At 37.4% G+C, this 27697-nt stretch overlaps 1 protein-coding gene across 3 annotated transcripts in view; it reads right to left on the bottom strand.

Moving 5' to 3' along the window:
• Positions 1 to 3667: 3667 nt before the first annotated feature.
• igsf9a (immunoglobulin superfamily, member 9a) overlaps positions 3668 to 27697 on the bottom strand; it is a 46178-nt gene continuing 22148 nt past the window's right edge. Inside the window, exons 4-22 of one of the 3 annotated variants that reach the window (XM_051685686.1) lie at positions 25578 to 25727; positions 22401 to 22552; positions 21818 to 21935; positions 21407 to 21548; positions 21163 to 21308; positions 19993 to 20135; positions 19591 to 19731; positions 18832 to 18948; positions 14842 to 14992; positions 14632 to 14743; positions 14077 to 14264; positions 11474 to 11691; positions 11213 to 11297; positions 10377 to 10544; positions 10178 to 10214; positions 7824 to 10064; positions 6950 to 7131; positions 6263 to 6385; positions 3668 to 5780 (exon numbers count right to left, since the gene is read on the bottom strand). In XM_051685686.1, the coding sequence (XP_051541646.1) occupies positions 6276 to 6385; positions 6950 to 7131; positions 7824 to 10064; positions 10178 to 10214; positions 10377 to 10544; positions 11213 to 11297; positions 11474 to 11691; positions 14077 to 14264; positions 14632 to 14743; positions 14842 to 14992; positions 18832 to 18948; positions 19591 to 19731; positions 19993 to 20135; positions 21163 to 21308; positions 21407 to 21548; positions 21818 to 21935; positions 22401 to 22552; positions 25578 to 25727 (4601 nt within the window). In that variant the 3' untranslated portion in view covers positions 3668 to 5780; positions 6263 to 6275. Of the gene's footprint in view, positions 5835 to 6262; positions 6386 to 6949; positions 7132 to 7823; positions 10065 to 10177; positions 10215 to 10376; positions 10545 to 11212; positions 11298 to 11473; positions 11692 to 14076; positions 14265 to 14631; positions 14744 to 14841; positions 14993 to 18831; positions 18949 to 19590; positions 19732 to 19992; positions 20136 to 21162; positions 21309 to 21406; positions 21549 to 21817; positions 21936 to 22400; positions 22553 to 25577; positions 25728 to 27697 lie in introns of all 3 variants that reach the window. The other 2 variants (XM_051685685.1, XM_051685684.1) reach the window with 2 other exon arrangements.

Here is a 27697-nt window from a genome sequence, read left to right as displayed (position 1 = left end):
CTAAAAATGCTGATGTTGCAAGAATGCTCTGTGCACTCAGAACAATGGTACTGAGTTATGAAAGTACGCAAAGTTAAAAGATTGACGCAACCGATAACCAAAGTAACTATATATGCTCAGATTATGACGTATTATTCATTAAAATGTATACTTTCATAATAAATTAATTTAAAAGGTTATTTTTTTAAAAAGGAAATAACAGCCAGGTTTCCACCATTAAAATGAAGTCAGAGGTTCTGTGAAATAATGGTGGTGAGCTGAATCCATTTGATACAAAAAATATTAAGAAGGCGTAGGCATGAAGTAATGCTAGATAACAAACTGTATAAGACAGGAGGGTTTAGACCGAGCAAGTGAGATCTCAGCTGACATCTTGGGTTTGTTGGTATGTTCAATAAACTCTAATATTTGACACCTGGAACTCCTGATTTGAGAGTTTTTTACAGAGAGGGGAAGAAACGTTTTCCATGCTCCACAACACGTACAGGGTCTATTACTCCATTCCGTTAAGCTGATGCATTGTTTTGTTGGTTGCTCTCATCGCACGTAAATCACGAAGTGTTTCTTTCTTCATATGTCTACTTTCGTGTTCTCCAAATAAGGAAGCACCACTGTTGTTGCGCGCCTCTGACACCTAGCAGCAGGCTCCGCTCATTATATTTCCATTTTTTTAACAGCTCATTTCATTACCAGGGCAATGCATTTGGCTGCCTTTATATGAGAGGGGGTAAAATCTTTCTGTGGCAGGGAGAGCTGCCACGGAGACCTGCCACCACCGCAGGCAGCTTTCACTCGGCTATCACTCGACCTGCCACCACCGCAAGCATCTCTCACTTGACCTGCCACAGCTCTCACTCGTTACTTGCGCCTCCAACTCGCACCGTCACTGGGAAAATTAGAGAAAAGGGCACAAATAAAGTATATTTTAAAAGATTAAAATACCAATGCAACTTTTACATATCCTGTAACTGAAAATACATAAGAAATATCACTATGGAAATGAAAGAATGAGCTTAAAGACCCCATGCAATTGCTTGATGAGTTCACATATTGATATATTTCCTATTGAAACAAGAAACTGGGGTGGGACATATCAAAGTGTTTGTCCATTTTTGGTAATAGCCCATAGCTTTTAGTTTATGTCACAGCAATGAACACGATACACTACTTGCTTTTGCCAGTCAATAGTAGGCTGAATTAGGGGGAGGAGCATTCTCATTCTAGAGAGCTTTTGATTGGACAAAATGCAGAATAAGTCATCAATATTTTCGGTCTGTTTTAAGACTTAACATTTTAAATATGTTAAGTTAATTTGGTCAACTTTTGGGAGTATTTCAGCATATTGATGGCCTCAAAGATAACACACATGGACTTCAAATGTTGTTTTTAATTTTTTATCCCCTTTACTCCCCAATTTGGCATGCCCAATTCCCACTACTTAGTAGGTCCTCGTGGTGGCGTGGTTACTCACCTCAATCCGTGTGGTGGAGGACAAGTCTTAGTTGCCTCCGCTTCTGAGACAGTCAATCCGCGCATCTTATCATGTGGCTCATTGTGCATAACACCGCGGAGACTCCCAGCATGTGGAGACTCATGCTACTCTCCGCAACCCACGCACAATTTACCATGTGCCCCATTGAGAGCGAGAACCACTAATCGCGACTACGAGGAGGTTACCCCATGTGACTCTACCCTCCCTAGCAACCGGGCCAATTTGGTTGCTTAGGAGACCTGGCTGGAGTCACTCAGCACACCCTGGATTCAAACTCGTGACTCCAGGGGTTGTAGTCAGCATACTTGCTGAGCTAGCCAGGCCCCCAGAGTAAATAATACTTATTCAAAGTAATATCCAGCATCATACAATCACTGCCAACCATGTTAAAATAAAATGTAGCATTACAAAATTCTGAATCTATGTACTGATAACCATTGGGGTGGAGTGGAATAATAGGGTTCAAAACAGTGTTACTATGAATGCAAACTTAAATACAGTGAAAAAGACACTCTATTAGCATAACATATATATATATATATATATATATATATATAAATAAACATTTCCAACATTCTTTTGTATGTCAATGTATTAAAATAAAATATTTGATGCCATGAGTGTACCTTCATTTACTATTGCTATTATTTTGAATGGCCACGGAAAATGAAGCAATGTGATAACAGTTTTACCTGGTTGCAAAAAAGTAGTCCGTTAATTTACCTGATGAACTTTCACCTTTTGCTGACCCTTTATGCTTCGCAGAGCTAATGTGTGCTTCTAAATCATTTGCACCTTTATTAGCAACTGACACATTAGTGCCAGCTTTACGTCATACATTCTGCTTCCCACGGATCTCGACCTGGACGAAAGCATGGGAATTGTTTGTGCAAATCTGTAAATTTGCACTTTCGTTTGAGCATTGTTTCCACTCAGCTGTCATTTGCTGCTACTGTCAAGCAACTGTTTGATGCCAAACACAACAGCACTTTGCACGTTCGCGGAGAGATTGACAGGCAGGAATTTGGCCAATAGTTGCTGCAAGCCTCTTATAATCGACCAATTGGTGTGCGAGAAGGTGGGACTTACAAAGAGGGGTTAAAGCAATGCAAATATGCGCGCACACACAATGAAGTATTAGACCAGATGCACATCATAATGCAACTAAAGCCGAACATTTTCGCAAATTTAGAAATCCCGGCCGGATGCTTTTTTAAGGTCCGAAGAAGAGGACATGTCCGGGAAAAAGAGGACGTATGGTCACCCTAACTCTTTACAACCAAACAGGTTTCAATGAAATTTCTTACCAGAGGCACTTTTGTTGCCGCTGCATCCGTAGGAGCGCTTCAAGGAAATCGACAGCATGCTGTTTTGTCACGTGACTCGGTGCGGCAGAAGTTAACCTTTTTAATGACAGGCTAGAGTCTTGTGAACAGTATCCAGTCGTTTTTTATGCATTTAAATTATGCGCTGCGTATAGCAAAGCCAAAATACATAATCCACCCGTGTGGACGCGGGGTCGCACGAGGTTAAAAAAATAAATAATACAATACAATGTATTTCCAAGATTCTTTTGTATGTCAATGTATTAAAATAAAATATTTGATGCCATGAGTGTACCTTCATTTACTATTACTATTATTTTGAATGGCCATGGAAAATGAAGCAATGTGATAACAGTTTTACCTGGTTGCAAAAAAAGTAGTCCGTTAATTTACCTGATGAACTTTCACCTTTTGCTGACCCTTTATGCTTCGCAGAGCTAACAAACCCTAATATACTAACTAAAACTGAAATTAAAATAAAAACTAAACATAAAATAAAAATAAGAAAACTAAACTGAAACTAGAAAACACTGAAAAAAAAACCGAAACTAAAACTATCAGTTTTCAAAGGATAAAAAATACTGACAAATTAAATAAAAAGGAAAAAATAGATCGAAATAGGACAAACTAGTATAAATAGTACTGACGTTTATTTAAATTAACTCTACAAATTAAAAACTATAACAGCACTTCCAGGTCCAAGCTGGTTTATGCTGGTTTAGGGAGTGGACCAGCTCTCCATGCATGTGAAGTATGAAGCATGTGAATGCCAAGTAAAATTATTCATGAGAAAGCTTTTTAGATTGTGTTTCGGGCACATATTAATGAGTGGTGTTTAATCATAGTGTGTCTTGTTTATTATTTATGTTGCCATTGTTAGTTACAAGTCCAGTTACAGAACATGCATTAATTAACGCCGCAATATTACACTGAATTTGGAAAGAGGACAACTCAAAGAAGTGGAAAACCGACAAAATGTATGAGGGAAATGCAGTATGGATGCTTTTTTTGACACAGCTCTTGCCTTTCACCTCAACTGTGAGTAATGTAGCATGTGGCAGTGCTGGGAGCCACAGATAATGATGGAGTCTGGGCTCCTTATGTTCAGCTCACACGCTAATGTGTCCATCTGTAACCTGTCAGGATTTCACATTCCAGTCACTAGAGTTCGCTGTGAAAGTCAGAAATGAAATGTGGGGAGAAGTGCATATTTTGCTGCTTGACAGAAAAAAAGAGATTGATATGTCTCCCACAGATCACTATGTTCACTTGAAACGCTGTGGTCAGAAAATGACAATTGTTCCACGATTTCTTTCAGAAAATGTCAGAATTTCCTTCAGGGCTTATTTTAGCATAAAAAAGTGTACAATAATAATAACAAAAATGCTTGCATTGCTTACCTCAGGAAAAAAAAAAAAGACCATTTGTGAAACAGCAGCACATCCTAGAGGATATAGAGCACCTCAACTCTTTTTGTCTTGGTAGTATTTCTACACAAACACAAATCAACATATTGTTGCCTTTAATCAATATATAAATCCACTATACATGAAATACAACTCATAAAAAAAAAGATATTGGGTCAAAAACACAATGCATAAAACAGTTCTCAATTTCAACTAATAAAAAATCTTATTAAAGTCTGTTTTAAATGCACATCAACTTAAAGTTTAAAAGATAACATATAATTACATATAGACATACAGTATTTGCAAAGAATTAGTTATATTCAATGAATTGCCTGGTCGGCAATAGCTACAGATGCATTTCAGGAGGAATGTAATTTCTGTCATAGTGCATTTATAAATATCATGTGCTTTTAACACTCGGAACCAATGAAAGAATTAGGCTATATACTGCATAAAGTAGAATTTATCATATGCAAATAGTCTCTAAAATGTGTTTTAAATAATCAAATGAAAAGCAAGTCTGAACTGAAATGTTCAGTTTAACTGTATAAATAGTTTACAACTTTAAAGCTCAATTAATGTTAACAACTTTTTATTGTCAGTGGAAGCAAAAGGACCAGACTGCAGGGCACTGTGATATGTAATTAACTTCTGTGACCTGCAGTGAATTTTAATAATTTCCTTCTAGTCGCACTTGGAATTACAAGAATCATCAGTTTATTAGATTCTGCCTAAAAAGGACACTGATTCAAATAATCACACTGGTTTTACACTTGATTTCTCATTAAATGGCTCAAACATATTATTGGACACTGGAAATAAAAACAGTTCTTTACTATGAATTTTCATAAACAAACCCACACACCATCAGAGAAATGAAAATGGTGGAAAATGTAACCATAAAGTAACGGGTGACTAAAGGATATGGAGCGATGGAGGTTATTTACCTTGAAAGGGTTAACTCTTCAAAAGATTTAATCGATAGTCAGTCTTATCAAGGACAAAATGGTGCATGACAACAAACTGATCAATGCAGTCCTTTACTCCACAAGTATGGCATTGTACTGTTAAAATTGTGTGTGGAATTCATATGAATTGTGTCATTGGGATTGTGGGGTATATGAGGTAGGTACAAATGGATGAAGAGGAACAATGATTGTCAAGAAAAGCAGTCTTTCAATCAAACTTTTCAGTGAAATATTACATGGAGGCATTCAAGTGCATCTCCAATTTGCTTGATATCTTGAAATCTAACTTTAAATGTGGTTTCTAAAGCAACAGCAGGGTGCCGAGAAATGTCCTTTATTGTTTATTCACCCTTTGATTGGCAACTCTAGTGCATATTGAAAGCTTTTTAGAAGACAGCTGTGGTTTTGTCCACCCATCAGATCATTTCCATTAGTTAGGGAGAGGAGTGCTTGTTTTTGGGTTCTGTTCTGCTGCTTGAGTGGTCCTGAGATGTCCAATTAATGGTGACTTCCTGTGTCCCTTCTTATCTTGACCAATCGGATGTATGTTGAGGGGAACAATGGTGTTTCCAATCTAACATCTCTGCTGGAGAAGATAATGCTTAGAATATGAAGATAACTTGTAAGCTGCAGAGTAAAGCTGGAGACATAAAACATTTAGCTTATTTTCTCTATAAACATTAACAAATGTAATCATCCTAAATTATTCTACACAATTTCCTAATATTTAAAGTAATAGTTTACCCAAAAGCTTTGTATTTTTCTTCTGAGAAATATGGACTACTTTTAAGATGCTTCTGTGGAGTTTTTTTTTTTTTCTTCTTTTTTTTTTTTTTTTGGGAGCCCAAGACCCCCTTCACTTTCATTACATGGAGAGCAGCTGAGTAAATGACAGAATTTTTGGGTGAACTATTCTTTTTTAAAGAGTGTAAAGCACTAAAAAAGTGCAGTCCATGGCAACATAAATGCTGTTTTTAAGACATGATGGGACTAATTCCCCATGAATTTCTAAAGTGGTAGAGACGAGACAAAAATAGACATAGCTAATCAGCAGTATGAATGGTGTACCTCCTGTCTGCAATCAGAAGAGAACGGTGTCAGGCTCTGGGTTTGGTAATGCTATGGAGCTCTTTCGAATTTCCAGAGCAAGGAGTGATTCTTGCTCACAGTGAGGAGAAAGAGCAGCGGGACCTATAAAGAGTGGAACAGATCCCTTTAAACCAGCTGGAGGGAAAAGACCTCAGGTCACAAAAACAGATGCAGATGAATGAAACCAGAAAGAGCTAAATGACTTAAATCTGATATAATTAAAATACTTTGAAATATCTTCATGAATACTGAAGAGCTGAGAAGGATTGAGAACATATTGCCGACTTTGGTAACAGATTAAACTTCTATCTTCGAAATTTAATTTTCACAACCCTTACAAAAATGTACCATGGTACAGTGATGAAATCAGATTGTAATACCTTGTTACTTTGATATATGGGCCTATTAACATTTATCAATTAAGCCAATGGTTCTGACTAAAGTAGTTTACAATATTTATATGCCATGGTATTTACATGGTACTCTAAATTAGAATACCATTTTAGTACTATGGTTTATAGTAAAAAACCAGGGTAACACCATGGTACTTTTTTGTATGTTTTGCTAGTGAAGCAAAAGGCTTCCAGTTTCTCTTAAGATTTACAGTATTTTCCCTTCTGTAAGACATAGCTATGCTGTGTATACACGGCAAGAATTTTCTCTTACCTTTTGGTTTCACGTCTAAATCTGGCCTGTAGTCATGCTTAGTATTTCTGCTTTGCTTTCCTTGATGAAGGATTTCTCTATGTAGGCCTGCTTTGCTTATTGAAGCTTTGGGGTCCACAGGATGCATGGGGACATAGGCAGAGTTCCACTCATAGCTCTCATCCACATAGGCTTTCCTAGGTCTAAAGCCAGAAGTTAAAAGAAGCTTAAAATGCATAAAATGATGTTGAAGTACAGTAATTACTGGTACTACACTGTGCTTAGTTAACCAATTAAGGTGCAAAAGGCCAGGAAGAATAAAGAAGTCATAGCCTACCCTTTGAATAATTTTTCATAAAATAATAATTTCTTTGCTAGCAAAGTGTTCTAGTTAGAAAATTAGAAATAAAAATTATAGACCTCAGCAGATATTTTGAGTTTAATATAACTTAAAAATACCCTTGAAAAAAGTACTGTGGCAGTTCATTGCCATGCAAATAGCCATGAAAGCTGGCATGTGATGTGTTCAAATCACAAACAAACCAACCAACCATGGTATTTACATTAAACTTCAAAGAATACCAATGTATTACCATTGTACATGTCCAAAAAAATGGTATTACCATGGCAAATGTCCAAAAACAACATGGTTTTGCCTGTGTGCATGTCCTAAAAACAAGGTATTACCATGAAAAATGTCCAACAAAAAAAAACAAGATTTTTTTGGACATTTGCCATGGCAAATGTCCAAAATTAACATTGTTTTAACATTGTACATGTTCAAAAATGCTAGGTATTACTATTGTAAAAGGTATAAATAACATAGCATTACCATAGTAAATCCTCAAAAAACATGGTATGGAGAAAGACAAAGAAAAGCGAGTCTTAGTCTTACCTTTCTTGCAGTTCATGCTCTTGTAGGGCTGCCTCATCTCTGTCACTGTCCTGTGTGGTCTCGGGTGAGCTGGTGAGAGACGGGCTGAGAGAGAATTGCCTGCTGTTAGGGGCATCCATGCTGCCTCGGCCACTGCTTTGGCTTGCATAGCTCCTATAACTTCCTTCCATCTCTGAATTCTTCCTGTATTGGTTAATTTCCACATCCACCTCTTGCTCATCGTCGTCTTGCTCATCTCTCTCGTCATCTTGGCTTTGGCTCTGGCTTCCAGATGGTAGGGCTGACAGAGAAGGGCAATAAGACAAAGGCCAGCTTGAACCCCCTGGTGACAAGGCAGTATGAGCGTGATGTCCTGACGCTAGGTTTTTGCAGGACTCTGAGTCATTGATAGAGCCACCAGAGGGTTTAGAGGCATGACGGTTAAGGTTTTGCAATTGACTTTCTGAAGGTACAAGTGAATCTGCTTTCAAATTGGGACTACTTTTTGTTTTTTCTGCCCCAGAGTTAGGCCTGCTTGCAAAGGGGGACATTGTAGAATCTCGACCAAGTGTCAGAGAGTCAATCCAGGCATCAGGGGGCAAAAAATGCTCCTTGTTTGATTTAGAGTCTAAACTTTGGGTGCTCTTATCTTGATTCCAAGTGTTTGACCCTAAACTCTTTGTCTTATGAAGCATTGTTCCAGAGACATGTCTTGGAGACCCAGTTCTGCTCGACCAACTGTCCAACCTTTCATGGTTTCTCTTTGAAACTGTAATCCCTGACTCTAACTTTTGCTCTAAGGATCTGTCCTGTTCAAGCTCTGATAATCTTGGCCTGTCATAGTCTAGTGTCTCGTAACTGTGGTCCGAGCCCATTATAGACCTTGAATATGGTGACCTCAGGCTCTCAAGATCAGGTCCATCCACACTCATCTCCAAATCGTCACCAGGCCGATTCATCTGTCTGGTGCTTCTGTTAACTGTCCGCCCCTGCTGATTGTCAGAGGATGAATGTGTATATGTGTCGAAATGTTGTTGACTTCTACCGATTCTCTTCTGACTATGTCCTACACCAACATGAGTCTTTTCCATTTTGTAGACTGAAGGCCCACCTATCACTCTACCAAGAGTTGAATCAACAGGCGTCCTGCTTCGCCTATGGTCCCATGTGTGCGATTTTTGGCGTTCCCCTCTGTCTAGACTTCTAGACCTTTGGTTGGATTTCTGAACTGTATGATAACCATGTGGATTCAGCCTATATTTTTTGTCATTTCCATAGGAGGTATGTAAAGGCACTAAGCTGGCAGAAGAAATCCTGTGCCTTGCTTCCCACGGAATGCAAGAGGCAGCTCTTCCCTTCAAAATGGTAGTATTCTCTAATAAAAGGCTTTGTCTCATGGCTTGGTAGTTGCTCTGAGATGTTGAAGTTTCTCGGGTTGGATAAATTTCTCCATATAAGTCAGATATTTTTCCATGAATAGATGGATTTTGTTCAAAAGTGTACTTGCGCAACTCCCGTTCAAGCTCCACTCTCTCACGTGCCAAAGTCAAACAACGGCTCAAGTTTCCTTGTTCCCTCTCGTGCTCCATCTGCAAAACCAGGGTACTTGCTGTAGAGTGGCTGTTACCTCGTTTCAGGGATTGGCGACCCAGAGTACTTTCTGAATCGGGATAGAGAAAAGAGCTACTGCTATCTGAGCAAATACTTTTCTGGTCTTGTCCATCCAAGAATTCTTGCTCCTGAATGGGCATGTAATGGCCATTTAATGAGAGGTGTTTAGCCATAACTCGAGTCCTGCTGGAAGATGGAATATCTGATCCATAAGGTGGAAGATCTACAGAAAGGACAAATGGTGGCTTTCTTTCATCCCTATAGGATCTCAAAGACTGGGATTTCTGGATTGCAATGCTCCTATTTCCATCTGACGAGTGGTGAGAGTTTTGACTCAGGTTCCTTTTTATTTTAGAACTAGCAACATCAACATCTTCACAATTCTGGACAGCAAAGCGACCATCTGGCCCTCGGTTGATGTACTCAATCGAATTCATAGGGGCAAGCGATGCCCATTGGAGGTGGTTCTCAGTGAGTGAATGGTGGGATGGAGGGTTAGCTTGGGGCAGAAGATGTTGTCGCTGATCTTGAAAATCACTGCGACTAGACTTGTCAAGGGAGGAGTGATCGGAAGAGGAGGAAGTGTAGGAGAGTGGATGATCTGGTAGGAGCTGTTGTTTCAAGGTGTTGTCAAGGCTGCTTAGGTCAGATCTGAGACACACCAGGAAGGGGGAGGAATAGGATAAGAATTTAGAACATGGTTAAAATTAATGGCAGAATTTCAGCAAAGAAAATGTATAATGAAGTAGGAGGGGTGCACTTACTTCACATGTGGGTTCTTATTTATTGCAGGAGGGAGATCTGAAAGGAGGGAACAGATTTTACAAAGGAACGAGGGACAGGTTAAATGATCATGAAAGATGAAGAATAACATTTTGATGTGAGAGCCTCCTCTAAGGTAAATAAATTGTGGCAGATGGTCATAAAAGTTCTATGTGGTAGATCAAAGTGTTGTTTCTTTACCCTTTATATTCTGTCTGCGCCTTTGGCCCCTTCTGTGAAATATGAAACAAACTATTGCCACGGCTAAGATAAGGGTGAGGCACAGCAGTATCACTCCACCCATGACACCAGCCATTAGCTGATCAGGAAACTCCAGGAGGCGGGGGCTAGCTGGGGGCATGCCCATTCCTGTGGAATCCAGGAATGATTGGTTTAATGATTGGATGTTGGTTATAAGAGTTTAAAATTAGTCAAATAACCTTTGTTACAAAACCTAGTAAGCTGACTTGCTGCCTACTTCCTACATAGGCAGCATCCTAATCATCATGGAACCTGAAAAGTGACAAATCTGGAACACTCTACATAGGCAGTTCCACACAAATAGTAATCCAAACGGGAAGGCGTGACTCACAATAGATTTTTATGTTAGCATTTTGCTAAGCTAACAACATGATACTCTAATAAGCATAAAAATACATGGCACACACAAATGTTGGGTAAAATAATAAATGTAATACCACAGAATTATTTTGTCAGTATTTACTTAAATAGATGTTGTTTTTTAAACTAAGCTCATGGGAGTGCATTCTGAGATTGCATTTTCCGCAAAGGATACGTGTGATAGAATATGGCCAAAAAAAGAGGTTCCTTATGAGGCAGCATATTTAAGTTGCCTAACTTCGGAACAAAAACACTTTGGAAGTGCACCTATAAAGCCTTAGAAATGCTGCCTCCAAAAGCATCTCACTAGGTTTTGGAATAGAACAATTGTCTTCCCAACAACAGTTTGTTAGAGTACTGAGGAAAATATAACAGGAAAAACAGTTCTAGCAACGTGTGTAACTAAAAAAACTGACCGATGGTGGAGACACTTATCGATGGACTCGGAATGCTGAGCTCATCTCCACGCCGAGACAGAAGCCTAAGTTCATACTTGCAGTCCTTTAGAGAGATGGAATGATAGACAATGAGAGGGAGAAATGACAAAATGAATGAAAACGTAAGAAAGAGTTAGATCTATCAAATCTTCAGAAATGGCAAGCTGGCTGATTCATGCAAATTGAAGATGTGAAAATCGAACTCTCAAAAATATCTTTGATCAGGAAAACACCATGTACCTTACATAACCCCCCATGAAAGAATTGGTTCTCCGTTGGGCTAATGTGTTCTTTCAGATTAAGCCATTCCTGCCCTTCAAGACGTGATTGGACAACAAAACTGTCAATGGGTGGAGACTTGGACTGGGGCACTGACCACAACAAAAGAATTCCCTCTGAACTCTGATTGATTGAGAGACCTGTAGGCGGTTCCAGCTTGCTCACAACAGGAAGTGCATCTGTAAAGGAGTATAATATTAAATAAGAGAGAGATATCGAGTTGAACAGCATGTATCAATTCAGTTACCCTCAGCATGTAGCAAACACACAGATGGTATAACATTAACTTGGGTCAGCATGAGGTAGCCATCACACAGGCTAAGTGTTTTAAAGACCCCATTAAATCAAAATTGTCCATGTCTATTAGCTCTGAGGCCATCTATAAGCATGTTTCATCTTAAAAGTTACAGATATGCACATTTAAAATTTACAATCTTTCTCTAGTGGAAAAACAGGCCAAATACATTTATGATTCATCTTGTGCTCAGGGGTGTAGGGTTGCAGCAGTATACCGGTTTCACGGTATACCACAGTATGAAAATGTATGGTTATCATGCCATGTACATTTGCTTATCTACGGTATTGAGAGAAAAATGCAACCGGATGGAGAATCTCACCTGCACGTGCGCATCTCCTTTCCTTCTCGTCTGCCTGTCGGACTCGTCAACTTGCGCCACACACACACATGCAGCAAAGAAAATGTCAGAGAGAAGCGAGGCAAGGGGGTCTGACATAAGTGAGTGTGTGTGTGAGTTAAAGCAGTGTTTCTCAACTGGTGGATCGCAGGTCTATTCGGACTGGGTCGCAGACAGCAGTGAAAGAACAATGCCATGGTTCTCGCATTGAAGATATTTCGGTGGCCGCCCAAGTAATAGCCTATTTAGGACTGCCGAGGCAGATTTAATGATAATCTCACAAACAGCTAAAGGCTTCTCATCTGCACTTTCGCACGAGTGTAACAGAACCAGCTTGCGCTAATGATCTGCTCTGCTCTCTGACGCGTGCGTGCAACAACCAGGCTTCCCTTGATATTGCAGAGCGCAGACCTAGAAACTGATGTGATCAATTTAAATTCTAGCGAGACTTTTCTAGTTTAAAGTGTTACGGAGGAAGTCAAGTCAAACCCATCAAACTGTAGGCAGCCCTGACATGCCAAACAGCACTGAGGAGGAAAAGAGCAACACTGTGCTATGCGCTAATTTTTTTTTTCATTATACTTCATCACCTTCACAAAATTGTTTCATGATTTTACATGAGTAAATGTAACTTATATTTTGACAAAATGTTATAGTTTCATATGAAATAATCTAAAGGTAGAATCTATTAGACCTCATTTTATATCAACAGTGGCAGTTGTAGTTAAAGTTTCAAGATGTGTTTCAGTTAGTATTTATTTTTTCATAAATACTATAATTTGTTATTTTTATTATTATTACTATATTTAAGACTAGCTACACTGACCTAACCATGGTAATGAGGAGCCTTTCCTCCTGTGTAATATGTATGTTCTGTTTGAATTATGTTTGAAATTAGGAAACAAACAGGATAATAATGGGCTCATAAATAAGTAAATAATGCTCTTCAATTTTTAAAAGGGGGAGATAAAACGTCCTTTCTCTTTTGTTGTTGACATCAACAACAAAAATAATGTCACTTGATGCATGTCCTTGTATTTGAAAACCATGAACAAAACTATGCAACATAAAAGGAAATGCGACCCAGGATACATTAAATACAGGTTAGGTTTTTACTATGGTGGGTCGCCACTTGATTTCCACTGTAAAATCTGGGTCCTGAAGCAAAAACAGTTGAGAACCACAGACAGTTAAAGTTAAAGATACAGACAGGAGCAGTCTGGCTGCGCTGTCGCACACCTACAGTATATGTTAATTATTAATAATCATAGGACATTACTTTAAAGCTCACACAGCTGATTTTATTTTTCATTTAGTAGTTAATTTAGCATGTTATGCTAACATGTAAACTAACATGCTTTAGTTATATAACATGTTATAGTTGCTATTTTTTTTATCATGTTTATAATTCGGTTTATTATTATAATTTTGTTAGCTTTCTTATTTATTCTATTTATTTTATTTTCAAAAGGGAGAATTTGTTTTACACATACTTCAATTTATGGAAATGGTTTCAAGTTTCAATTATATAATAAAGTGTTTGTTCAACCAAAAAAAAAAAAAAAGAGTTTTCACTCCTTTAAGGGTCATTGTAACTGATAATAATAATACCCTATATAGTGATACCGTGAACTTTTCTGAGACGGTTATCGTACCGTGAAAATCTCATACCGTTGCAACCCTACGGGGGTGTATAAAATTTTTTGTCCAATAAAAGTTTCAATGGAATGTGAATGTCCCTCTTCCTTTAACCACTTACCACTGACTACAATTATGGTTCATGTCTGTGATGTAAACTAAAGGCCCTTTAATATGTCCCACCCCAACTTCCTATTTCAATAGGAAATATGTCAACACAGGAAAGAAAACTGCGCTTGTCAAGCCATTTCATGAAATCTTTACAGTTTCTAATGCACAGCTGATGTTTACCCAGAGTTGTGATTGTGATGATCTCACTGAAGGGTCCAGTGCCAACTTTATTTTGGGCCATGACACTGAACTGGTACTCAGTGGCAGGAAGTAAATTAGTGACCAACAAACTGTTCTCAGTGGACAGGATTGGAAAAGACAACCACTCCTGCTTTTCATCTGTCTTTACTGCTGACATCTGCTTATACCTGGACAGTAAAAAAGGGTATTTGTGAGTTTTCAAAAGAAAGATATATAAAAGCAAACAAACATTCACACATGTTTGTTTTTCTATCATAATGGGGGTGTTCCATTAATCTCTTTTGTTTTTATAATGAGCTAATTATATTTTCTATCCCCTAACCTTACCCCTAAACCTCACACGTTTCTGGATTTTTACATTTCCATGAAGACATTATTTAGTATGTTTATTAAGCAGTTTTACTCACTGGAACTACTGGCTATTCCCCACAATGTAGGTGATTTCATTTCAGGTTTTTCTATCCTTTTGGTTGACATTTGGTACCCACACTTTCACAAAAGTAGTAGACACTGTCTGACAAGACAGACACCTACCAGACTGTGAATTTCTGGGTATATCCTCCATCAAAACCAGCTTCCCAGGACACATTGGCCTGGTTAATTCCTGGGACCACAGACACTGAGGACACTGCATGAGGACTTGTACCTGTAAATCAGAGAAAATGAGCAGGAAATAAAATATATATGACATACAGTATGAACACATGCGGTGTGACAGTAAGATTATAGATGTTATAGTCTTACCCAGCACAAGCACTGTTGTTCTGGCAGAGACAGTAGCCACTTGGTTGGTGGAGCTGCACTCCCACTCCCCCTGGTGGTCTTTATTAAGAGGGTGCAGAATGAGAGAGCCGTTCGCTGCACGAGTAAACAGGGAGCGAGAGGCTGCGTCAATCTAAGGGGGAGCAGTGCATAAAAGCGTGAAGCAGATAATGAGATTAAATGCAAATTTTAATTGTAAATCGATCTCCTGCTGTAAGGAGATGCTTTATAATATTTGGAGGAAATGAAAATTCATGATCTTCATTTTTGTGTGCAGGATTGGTACTGTAGAATGTTATCTAATGTGAATTTCCATGTTGATAAGCACAGTTTTATACAAGCACTATGTACATATGTATTGCCACCAAACATCACAGGAATGTTCAGAGTAAAATACAAGTTACGATCTCTAAGAAAGTTAAGAAAGTCTATGAGGCAAGGCATTCCAGTGGGTTTGAAATCAGAAATGTGAAGCTTGTACTTTTTATTAAAGCACGTACATTAACACGTTAAGCTCTGAGGGTGTTTTAAAAGATTTCCTGTTTCAGTGATATACAAGAACAAGGAGGGTCAAGTGTTTGGTATCATTGTAAAGAAAACATTATATATCTCTGGTTATAAATAAGGTGGCTCTAAAAAATCATGACAACTGTATCTGAGAATTTGTGTTGATACGACAACTCAATCAAATATTATAGCATTACAAAAATAATTTAGCATAGTGTCCAAAAACATCTCCATGTGTCCAAAAGCCTCTCCAAATGAATAAAACATAATAATTGCATATAAAAAATTAATTACACATGCAAACACAACAATGACCAAAGGTACGCATAGCACGCAGACATGATTTTAGTTATGAGATTTCACAGAATGAGTGCTTTTTGATGCAATGAGTCTGCATCGAGTCTGTGTCATGTACTTGGCGTCATCTCCTGGTGGCCATATGTAACGTTGTGCTTTGTGTGGATTATCTAAAGATCTTTTCATCCGATTACCTTGTGTGCAGGCTCGTTAGAAAGATAATCGCCTCTTCTAAGTAATGGTATGTGATATTTTATATTCCATTTATTTTTCGTGAAGTTATAAGTCACTCCAACATCATTGTCAAAGACATATACTTAGCTACTCTGAGAGCTTTCCAACAACATATGACACATGGCTATTTGATGCTATTTGATGTTTTTACTGATTACAATAATATGTAAAGGGCAATTTTTTTATTATTAATTATCAAAACGGAACACTTTTGATTTGTCTGCAAATTTCAAAGCACTTGTTCAGTTTTGGTCATAATGCTTGCATGCATTGGAGAGTACAGCTTCTAAGCTTTCAAACGAAACCTATTTTGTGTTGGTCAAGAGTGTAGTTATTAATATTTAGACTTTTTTTCTCACGGGCCCATCTGAACTTAAAGGGTTGTGGCGGAATGATCCCCCCTCTGGTTCATCGTCGTCTCCCCGCCTCTTAGGGCTGCCCTTCAGCCAGGCTCACGACGGGAGTTGGGCGGGAGAGTGAGAAGAGGTGCATAATTAATAAGCCACGTTTGGTCAGCGGTGAATGAAGCACACCTGATGGGGATAATGCTTCATCACCGCTGTCTTTAAAATGCAGTGCGCACATCTTCTCGGGGAGCCGGCTTCAAATCTCCATGTGTGCACACACTGGTATCCTCGCACGCCCAGGACCAGAGCTGGGAGGGATCGGATGAGTGGACGTGCTGCCGGACCCGTTCTTCAGACCCCCGGACGTCGTAATGAGTCGCCAGGGCTGAACTGCTCACGTTGCCACCGACGGGATAGATGCCGGGCCGCCTTCCCCTCATGCTTACCAGGCCGCCAGTGACGCCACCGCCCCACGCGCTGTGGACTTTGGAGGGGAGCGTGAGCGGCCGACTGACCCAGCCCATGCCTGGGCTATCCTATGAACACTACCCCGCCCCTTTCACGGAGCCCCGTTCACCGCGAGGATGCCAGATTCCCCCTTTTATTATGAACACTATTCCCCCTTGGACACTTTATTTCCCCTTTTGGACATTTTACATTTATTATTGTTTCCAATAAATGCCTCTCCAAGGCTTGACGCCACACCCACTGTGTCTGTCTCTTGCTCACCCTGCCACAGTGGTGGAGAATGCAGGCACTTTTGTGGGCAAAGACGGCACAGTTGGGCACCAACAGTTACGTCACTCTTCCTCTCATTCGTCGGTTCGATGGAAAGCTTGGAGTGGGATGGAGAAAACACGAGGACGGCCTCCCAGCTGCAGCAAAGGGTAAGTGGCACTTAATAAGCATTTACCTTTTAGCTGGCTGAGGCTGTCATATTGATTTGTGTTTTTTCTCTGTTCAAACCTGGGTGCGAGTGAGAGGAGGAGTTGGCCCGGAGAGGTATCCTCCTTACATCCACTCCGACCGTAGGGCCTGGTTAAGGAAGTAGCATTCCCGTGTGGGCGGCTAAAGAGTGTGCACCTCCGGCTCTGGACTCCATGATTGGATGTGAGCGTGGGAGGTGCCTACGGGGTGACGCTTGGGGGGGTAGATGTGGCGGAATGATCCGCCCCTCTGGCTTGTCATCGTCACCCCGCCTCTTAGGGCCGCCCTTCAGCCAGGCTTGGTGAGCGGAGAATGAAGCACACCAGATGGGGATAATGCTTCATCACCGCTGTCTTTAAAACGCAGTGCGCACCTCTTCTCAGAGAGCCGGCTTCAAATCTCCACGTGTGCACACACTGGCATCCTCGCACGCCCAGGACCAGAGCTGGGAGGGATCGGACGAGTGGACGCGCTGCCGGACCCGTTCTTCGGACCCCTAGATGGCGTAATGAGTCGCCAGGGGTGAACTGCTCACGTTGCCGCCGACGGGCTAGATGCTGGGCCGCCTTCCCCTCATGCTTGCCACGGGCCTGGGTAGACAGGCTGCCAGTGACGCCGCCGCCCCACGCACTGTGGACTTTGGAGGGGAGTGTGAGCGGCCGACTGACCCAGCCCGTGCCTGGGCTATCCTATGAACACTACCCCGCCCCTTTCACAGAGCCCCGTTCACCGTGAGGATGCCAGATTCCCCTTTTTATTATGAACACTATTCCCCCTTGGACACTTTATACCCTTTTGGACATTTTAAGTTTATTATTGTTTCCAATAAATGCCTCACCGAGGCTTGACGCCACACCCACTGTGTCTGTCTCTTGCTCACCCTGCCACAGAGTTCATTCTTAATTAATTAATTTGAGGTGTGATGTTGTTGAAGTCATCCTTCAAACTGTGGGACTACTGCTATTTTTGCTCCACATAAGTTTGCTCCATGTCAACTGTATTTTGCTGATAGTTACATCAAGGCCCTTTATCGTATTCTTCAGTGTACCATGTAATGTTTATGGGTTAACCAGTGTTACATAGTCATGACAGTAGGTGAAAGATTGGACATAAATTTGCATTTACATGTTTAGTAAGCAATCTTATCACACTAGTATCACTTTAACATACAGTATATAATGTTTAAGTGGTTATACTTTTGTGTATTTTAATGTTTATCCCTTTGCATTGCCTTACCCCATATACTACTATTGTAAGTGTATTACTGTCAACACAGTACAAGGGACAAGTCAAAATTGTTTTCTGTGATAAAAGTTGTATTTACCCTGGAACATTCCTACAACTAAACATGGTATTTCTACTCATTAGAAATTCAGAATATCACAGCTGTATTTAATCTAATGTAATTAATTTGATATTGTTACTATAATTATTTAAGTATTTATTTTATGTCCTGGCATGAGTGGTTGTCCCCTTTTTCATCTAGGTGAAAAACCGGGAAAAATAAGGCTAAACTATCTCATTGCAAATATTGTCATTTTTTTATGTTTTTAAAAAGGTAAATAAAAAAGAAGAATATTCAAAATATCTTCGGTATGACAAGTAAACCAAGGGCAGAAGTTTGAGATGTGTGGAAGAGCAGACTGACAATGACAATCACCTTTTTCCAGTTGACTTTTGGAGACGGATTACCATTCATCTGACAAGGTATGACGAGCATCCTCCCCACTTCCTGTCTGTATTCCTTACGAGGTGACATTTTAAATGATGGAGGATCCTAAAAAACAAAAATAAGTTTAAGGCTCTTAATTTATGGTTCTAGAACTTAGGAAGGTTCCAGGGGTACTTGAAATGATTTGGATTTTGCTTGTTTAAATCATTAAAACTGTACGACTTTAAATAGAAGTTACAGAAAGGAATTTATGAAAAGGAATTAGTAAAAGGAATTACAACTTTAAAATAAAAACATTAGAGCTTTAAAAGGATAAAATTTATAAGAAATAAATAAAACACTTTTATAATTAATAGCTTAACACATACAGCACATATACTTTTTAAAGGAAAAAAATTCTATTTGTACATTTTGTCAATTAATATAGGTGAAACTTGTGTCTAAAAATATTCTGAGCCCATCACATTTCTCATTTAATCAAATCAATATCAAACTAAATGCAGTTATAAAATAACAGATAACTGCTTCAGTAATGGGGCTGAGGAGGTATATACTACAAAAAGGTTTGGTAAGCACTATTCTAGAACACATGTTCACCATATCTGATTCTATTTTTCTAATTTACCATATTGAATTCTATAATTGTATCAATGACCATCTGAAGCTATCTCTCTATTAAAGCCTTTCATTTATAAGAAGTGATAAATAAAAAAAGAAACATACAGTATATACTCTATAAAGCCCAACCTGTAGTATAACGGTGGTGGGCTCAGACTGGCCCATTGTCCCAAAGATGTTGTACGGAGTACACGTGTATACACCTGCAGCATCATCATTGGCAGTTGTTATAACGATAGAGCCTTCTGAGGTCAGTGTCCATCCAGGATACTGTTAAAAGAGTTTCATGGTGATTGTGTGTGTTTTTTTTTTTTTTTAAATGATGCTCTTTGGAGAGCTGTAATATTTCAAGTGAGGTATAAATGTGCACAGTATGATCTCACAATAAAATCAATATGTTAAGCAGTAGTACTTAAAAGACTGGAAGCACTTAGCTACAGACGCGTACTAATAAAAATAAATTAATTATAAAAGGCTAAAGTGTTTAATTAAGTTGAAAAATAGTGGGGAAGGGAACAAATGGTTACTCACCATGTCTAAATCCAGTGGATTTCCATCTTTGATCCAGTCAACACGTGAGAGTGGAGGTTCAGCTCTGACAGGGCAGGAAATGACGCCTTTCATATCTGTCGGAAGGAAGGTCAGCTTGGGCATCTGAATCACCTGAGCAGGGTCTGTTAAAGGAGGGCACAATTTAACTTCATTATTTGGACAAATAAGCCACAATTAAACATTTATGAATGTCATAGCATTAATACAAAATCAAATCAAGTGTCATTTATTTAAAAAAAAAAAAAAAGATGATGATGATACAGGACTTTTCAAGCAAAACATTTAATAAGATGTTTGTTAGGTTCAAAATTGGAAAGCAAGAGATATACTGAAGACAACAAGACACTTTCTGATCATAAAATATTAATGAAAGTTTGAACATAATTAATAGAAAAGGTCTTTAAATGCAATACATTTTTAATTCAAAAATGTTTTTAATATATGTTGAAATTTATATTAACAAAGACAAATAAGTGTGGTAGAAATATTGTTCATTGATAGTTCATGTTAACTAATGTAGTTAGCTAATTTTAATAAATACAATATTATTGTAAAATGTTACTACTTCATTTGTTTGCATCACAGTTCCCTTCATATTCATTTACAAACACACTATTCAATAATTATTTATTATTACATTTGCATGTAATATGTAAATGACTATGAATTACTGTATTCTAATTGAATTTCCCATACCATATGTGCAACATTTGGTGCAAAATGAAATAATGAATCTAGATTTCCTTTGCATTTCCTAGTACAAACATTTCAACAACATCTATTGAAATGTATGTTTAAATATATTTATAAACAATGTATAAAAAAAATACATTATTACATTTTAATTTTGCATCAAATCTTGCACACACGGTATGAATGACATACATTTAAACAAAGGAATACATTACCATTTTATATTTTACATTTCAAATTGAATTTTGTCAGTATTAAGCCTCTATATTTTTACCTGATGCATCTTTTAGTACACTTGTTTCAAAGACATTCCCTCTTAAGTAACTTGGGGTTAAGTGTCCTACTCAAGTGCATAATTGTTCATGGATTGCCTCTTGTGGGATTTGAACATACAACCTTTCAGTTACCAGCCCAAATCTTTGAGCACATCATTACACTTCACACATAAACACTTACGCTGCACAGTAAGGACAGCTGAGGCAGAAGGGGACACAGGAAGTCCATTAGTGGGTGTGCAGGTGTAATTCCCAGAATCCCCTGGAGTCAAGCATGATATGAGGAGTGTGCCGTCCACTATGACCTTTATACGAGACTTCAGAGACCTGAAAAACAAACACATACATACAGTAAATGCATAACATGCCTTTTTCTGTAAATCTTAATCTTAATTTTAAATGTATAGTTTTAGGAAAGAACTCACTCAATGTGGTAAATGTCTTCTCCTTGTCTTTGCCACACATAAGTCATGTTGGGTGGATCAGCCTCTGCCTGGCACTTCAGCTTGGCATCCTGGGACATGTTGAGAACAGTGTCCGTTGGAGGAATTATGATCACCGGAGGGCCTGTTTTAAGAAAATAAACTTTTTAAGTAATAATGCAATAAATTGGAAAATTCTTCAGATAAATTCAAGGCTGAATGATATGTCATATATGGATTTCAAGTGAGATTTCCACACTAATGTCTTACCAAAGGTTGCAAAAGTACCACTAGATGGCGACATGTGAACATAAAAGTTAATAGCTGACTTTCACAACACAATAAACATAAACAACATTGTTTATCATTCTAAAAAATAACAATAATAAGCTTGGGACAATAAAGCTAACTTACCAATGACTCTGAGCTTTGTGGTGTGAGTTACATTTCCTTCTTTATTGAAGGCGTGACACTGATACTGGCCTGATGTTTCTCTGCTAACAGCATGGAAAGATAGACTTCCATTCATGAACTTCAGGATTAAAAATGAGAGATAGAGTGAGTGTGAAAGGGAGGAAGAGAGACTGGAAAACATTATAGGAAAACTGTATTTTAGCTTTGATCCTTCTATGCTGTTGTGATGAGTTCTGTGGCTTTTAGTACTTTAGTTAATACTTTTAGTATTTCCCTTCCCCTTAAAACCCCCTGAAACCAATGAGGTCTATTATACTGTACCTTGGGAAAACTATTCATTAACATTCCAATTCATTTCTGATCTATAATATAATGACATATTTGTGACTTATATGTTGCAAGAACTAAAGGCTGTTGGCTATTTAAAAAAAGGATGGGCCCTTTGATACTGTATGTTTCACCCCAACTTCTTGTTTCAATAGGAAATATGTAAACACAGGAAAGACAATTGCATTTGTCAACTATTTCTTGGGGTTTTCAAGTACAAAATTAATAGCTGGGTTGATCTTCACAAAATGCTAACCTTCAATTTGTTTTGAGGTTTGATTGGCCCTCCATCTTTAGTCCAGGCAATTGTGGGCCGTGGGTTTCCACGGGCAGCGCACTTCAGTGTTAGTGATCTACCCACAAATACTTCCATGACAGGAGTTGGGGTTTCAGTAAACTTAGGTGGTGCTAGAAATAGAAATAAGGAAAAATCAATTATAATATTTAGTGCTGTCAGTCGAGCAAAAAAATTTAGCACAATTAAACACATAATTTTTTGTAGTTAATCACGATTAATCGCAGCTTTTGAAAAAGGTTAAAATATGACACTATATATAATTCTTTGCTTGTCAAAATTTATTTATTTCCATCTTAGGAAAGAAAACAAAACATTATGTAACAGTATTATTCTTTATTTACATTTTCCAAACAAAGCCTTTCACAGTATAAAGATAGAAATGCACTAAAATAGCACCAATTCAAGTAACATTAAACGTTTCCCAAAGTCTAAGTGAGAGTTAGAACTAGTTCCCATATAGGTTGCATATTCATTGCAATGGGTATTAAATCTCCTAAACTGCCATCCTTCACATTATTAATCTGCTGGTAGACTGTAAGCAGGGTTGGGAGGATTACTTTTAAAATGTATTTCACTACAGATTACAGAATACATGCTGTAAAATGTAATTTGTAACGTAATCTAAATACTTTGAATTACTTCTTCAGCATTGGCAGATTTTTTCACTTTTTGACTATAAACAAGTAAAAAACATGAAAAAAATCTGTTAGTTCAGTGAAACAAAATACACTTCAATAAAAAATACATGCTCTGAAAAAGCTTTAATATCTTATTTGGTGTAGCTTCTCAAGTAAATTTATTAAAGGATTTATTAGATTTTTTTTTAAAGGAAAAAAATATCATATTAAGTGTAATATTCTTGCAGTACATCTTTGCACTAACATAAAAGTTCTTACTAGAGGAAAAACAAATCTAATGTGGATGTTCTTGATAGAATTCATTATAAAATATAATTGCGACTGGTAACAGGTGCATATGGCTAGAAATACTATTTTACCTTGATATAATGCTAAATGTTCATATGGCAATTACACAAGGAACTATTTCTGATGTTTCAAACTTACTTCAAAACCCCCAGAGTGTACACAAAAACATATTTTTCTGATCGTTTGTGGATTCTGTTCATAGAATGAGGTAGAAAATCTATTATTTGTAGCTTTATATGAAGCTACAGGTTACATTGGTTAGTATTTCTCATATAAGCATCCCTTTTTCTTTTTTTTTAATACCCAAACCGGATAAAAAAATGGACAAACCATATAGCATCAATCTTGTATTTATTGGATTTATATTTCATCTGTTAGAGCGTTTGTTTCTAACTCCTTTTTTGTTGCTATACATCCTCAATGGCATCAGATACACATTTTCATTGATACATTAAGAAAGCGTCTTCTGTCTGCTCATATGAGTAATACATCATAGTGTTTCCCAGCTGTTCAAACGCTTATCAAATCGCATAATTTCAAAAATATGTTTTCCAATTGAATAGAATAAATATTAAATGAAACAAATGACAATAAAATGCAAAGTAATCTCTTCAGTTACCAAAATACTTTTTGAATGTAACTGTATTCTAATTATCAGTGATTTTAATTGTAACTGTAGTGGAATACAGTTACTCATAATTTGTATTTTAAATAAGTAAGGCTGTTACATGTATTCCGTTTCTCCTCAACCCTGAATGCAAGTACCCGCTTTGCTACAGCAATCATGAAGCCGCGTTCATGATTCGCGTCAGGGCATCAGCAACAGCATCAAGCGCCGCCACATGAAAAGTGCTTCCAGACAAAAACGTCTCATTCTGTGTTTTGGTGATAGTTAAGACTTGACGTGCTTCTGTGGTAATTAAAATGCGCCTTACATAGGCTTAAAAGTACTTGATTTCTACTACAAATCTGGGCTTGTTTTGTACATCAAATAGCGTTAAGAAGTCCTTTCTCCATCATTTTATCACTGAAGAGCTGTACCTGTTGTGTGTATGTTGTGAAGTGTGCGTCAGTCTAATGACATCAGGCAGACACATCGCAAAGGTTTAGCCCTTCCAACAAGTGATTATGCTGGTTTATGCTGTATTAACCATAAATGCGTTAATCGCAATTAAGAAATATGTACTTTTCTAATAAATCACATGCATTAACGCGTTAATTCTGACAGCTCTAATAGTACTATAATGTATGTTTAAACTGGTTCATACAAGATCAATTCAAAATTATATCCAATGAAGTACAATATATGTATACAGTGCCCCCAAAATTAATTTGGACTCTTAAAATTTAATTGCATCAGATATCAAAATATTAAACCAAGTGTTCCCTTTTCATAGCAATTTTTGCCAAAAATTTCAACCAACTTGTCCCAAGGTGATTTTAGTGGATGTATTTAAATCTAAACAAGCTTATTTTGTGAAATATTTTGATTGACAATTGTTCATGTGCTATCTTTCTTTAAAATAAATGCCACTTGGTTTGATATTTTGTTATCTTATGCAATGGCATTCAGAAATGTTAAAGTGTGGTTGAAGTGTCCAAATACTTTATGGGATCACTGTACAGTTAGAAAACCAAGTCATGTCTTTCACATTATAAATTATTATAAATTTTTCCAGTCATTTTCCAGCTGTTGCTTTAAACATTGATTTCATGACATTGTTTACTGTGATCTTTAGCGAAAGACACAGTTGAGGAGTCCAGCAATGCTTCAAAGATGCTCTTTATGCTTGGCATCCTGTGACTCAAACAACAGAGCTGAAAACTGAACCTAACGTTACCACAGGCCTCAAATGGCTTCTGTAATCTGCGTCTAAGTGACGCTAAAGTAATCAGAGAACTGCATTTAAGGTGTGGCCGACACAAACAGGGCCTTCTCTCTCTCTAACAGGTGCACAGAGCACAGCCAGGTAACAAGTGCATGTAAACATGCCGGGCTGTGTATTCAGCTATTGTTCACTGCATGTTTGTATGAAGTCCTGTTTGAGTTGAGGACTGTGGGATGAATATAATGGCATTGTTACTGATCAGACATAAAGTGAAATGTTTTGATGGTTTTGATTCAAGTCTATATTGATTACTGGTATAATTGGATATTCTTTACATCAATAATTCAGGCACCCTCCTCATGGGACACGGTGAGTCTCACCTGTGACAGAGAGTAGAGTCCAGCTCCCACTGCTTTCAGTTTCATCTGCTGTTTTGTCCAGAGGAAGAATGCGGCACTCATACAAGCCCTCATCCTCCAGGAGCAGCCCCCTTACCTGCAGTGATGTACCCTCGATGAGCGACACTCGACCTAGGCATTATCAGGAGAAGGGGAGGGTCAGAGAACCAACAGCTCAACAAGTAAAATGACATTTAAATTGAATTCAGATATTTACACTTAAATAAATAAAGTATTAAAAGGACAGAAAATAGAAAATACATGGTAATCATGAGTTATGAGTAATTATATAATCATATGTCAGCCAGGCCGATATATTTAGATATTTTGAGAATATCGGCATTGGCAACTGTACCATTAGAGCGATTAACATTAGTTAAACTGTAAGTTCCCATTGTGTCATTTCTACAATATACAGTACCGACAGCCTTGTGATTAGATAACACATATTTTTTGTTTTAAAATACTTTCTGTGGAATTTTGAGTAAATATTATGTGAAGTAAGTGCTCATTTAATTTCAGCAATCGGCACTAGTTGCTGAAAAACCCATATTGATCACTACAATGTTAGGAAGATTAGTTCTGAAATGTAATCCAGTAATGATTACAAAATACACGACTGAAATTGTAATCAGTAATGTAATATTTTTGATTACACATTTTAGGTAATCTAATCAGAATACCTTTGAATTAATTATTGCATGTTTTGATGTACATCTAATTTTACGTGTATTTAGTAAAAATTTACACTCCTTTCATTAAACATTAGCAAACATGAAATAAAAAAACTAATAGGGGTCAATGATGTGATGCTCATTTCATTCCAGATCTATTCAATTATCCAAAAATACAATAAAAATGAAATTCATACAAAACAATTACTTAAATACACCACTTGTATGATGAATTGTTTTTTTTTTTTTTTTCAATTACTGAGTTCAAAGTCATTATTATATTTTTCTTGGGTTTAAGTCATATGATGTAAGTCTCATTAACAGTTTTTTTTTAGAGATGTAGGCATGTGTAGTGCAGAATAACATTTTATTATTATTTCTTTAAAAAATATATTTTAAAATATGATTAATATTTGAAAAACTTGTCCACCAAATCAGTCACGAAGTGTAACCAACATACAGATATATGACAAAAACAAAAAACGGAGAGGACCACTTTACACCCGCAAGACTGTGAAGGTTTTTTATAAATAATTATTTTGTAAAATATTTTTATTAATTAAATATCAGTATTTTAACATTTTATGTAAAACATTTTTTGTTTTTTAAATGTACAGTGATCTGTTTATACACATTTAAAAATGTAATACAATTTAATTACAAGTATTTGAATTCGGCTATCCTATTATGTAATCCAGATTGCATATTGTTCATTGCTGCCCAACACTAACAAGTAGTTATAAGAATATATTGTAGAATATCGAATATGCAATGTATTTTCAATAGCTCAACAAGCTAATTTACATTTTTAATTTAAATAAAAAAAACCTATTTAAAGCTAATTTAAAATACACGTCACTCATTAAAAAGTGCAGAATGATATTTTTCAAATATCAAATATACACTTTATCTCAATAGCTCAATGAGCGAATTTAAAAGTTACACTTAATTGTTTTGTAAATTTAAGTTTAGAATTTAAATGTAAATAATAATTTTAATTTTTTAAACAAAAAAAGAAAACACTTGTTGCAGAATGAATATTTTAAGCATCAAATATATACAATAGAATTTCTTTTGGTCATTCATAGTCATTGTTTAGTCTAGATCTTTTTAGCTCTTGAAACTCTATCTCTCAGTTGCCAGGTGACTGCACCCTGTGACGATGGTGTTTGCTGACTCACCCCTCCCTGCTCTTTCTTCTGTCATTCTCCCTCTCTCTTTATCTCACACTCATTCAGCGAAACAAGCTTTTCAAAGACTTTTTTGTTTCTGTAACCATTTAAAGAGTCCAGCATTTGAAGTCTTTACCACAAGAGCCACATCAAAGATCAAACTGACTCTAACTGAAAATCCATCATTCACAAACACATGTGCAGCCAATGCATGGCGTATAGCTATGTGTTTATGTAAATGGATGGTGATAGCAAT

This window comes from Myxocyprinus asiaticus, chromosome 43, assembly GCF_019703515.2.
Source record: "Myxocyprinus asiaticus isolate MX2 ecotype Aquarium Trade chromosome 43, UBuf_Myxa_2, whole genome shotgun sequence".
Classification (NCBI taxonomy): domain Eukaryota; kingdom Metazoa; phylum Chordata; class Actinopteri; order Cypriniformes; family Catostomidae; genus Myxocyprinus; species Myxocyprinus asiaticus.
This window is presented reverse-complemented; position numbering and strand designations above follow the sequence as displayed.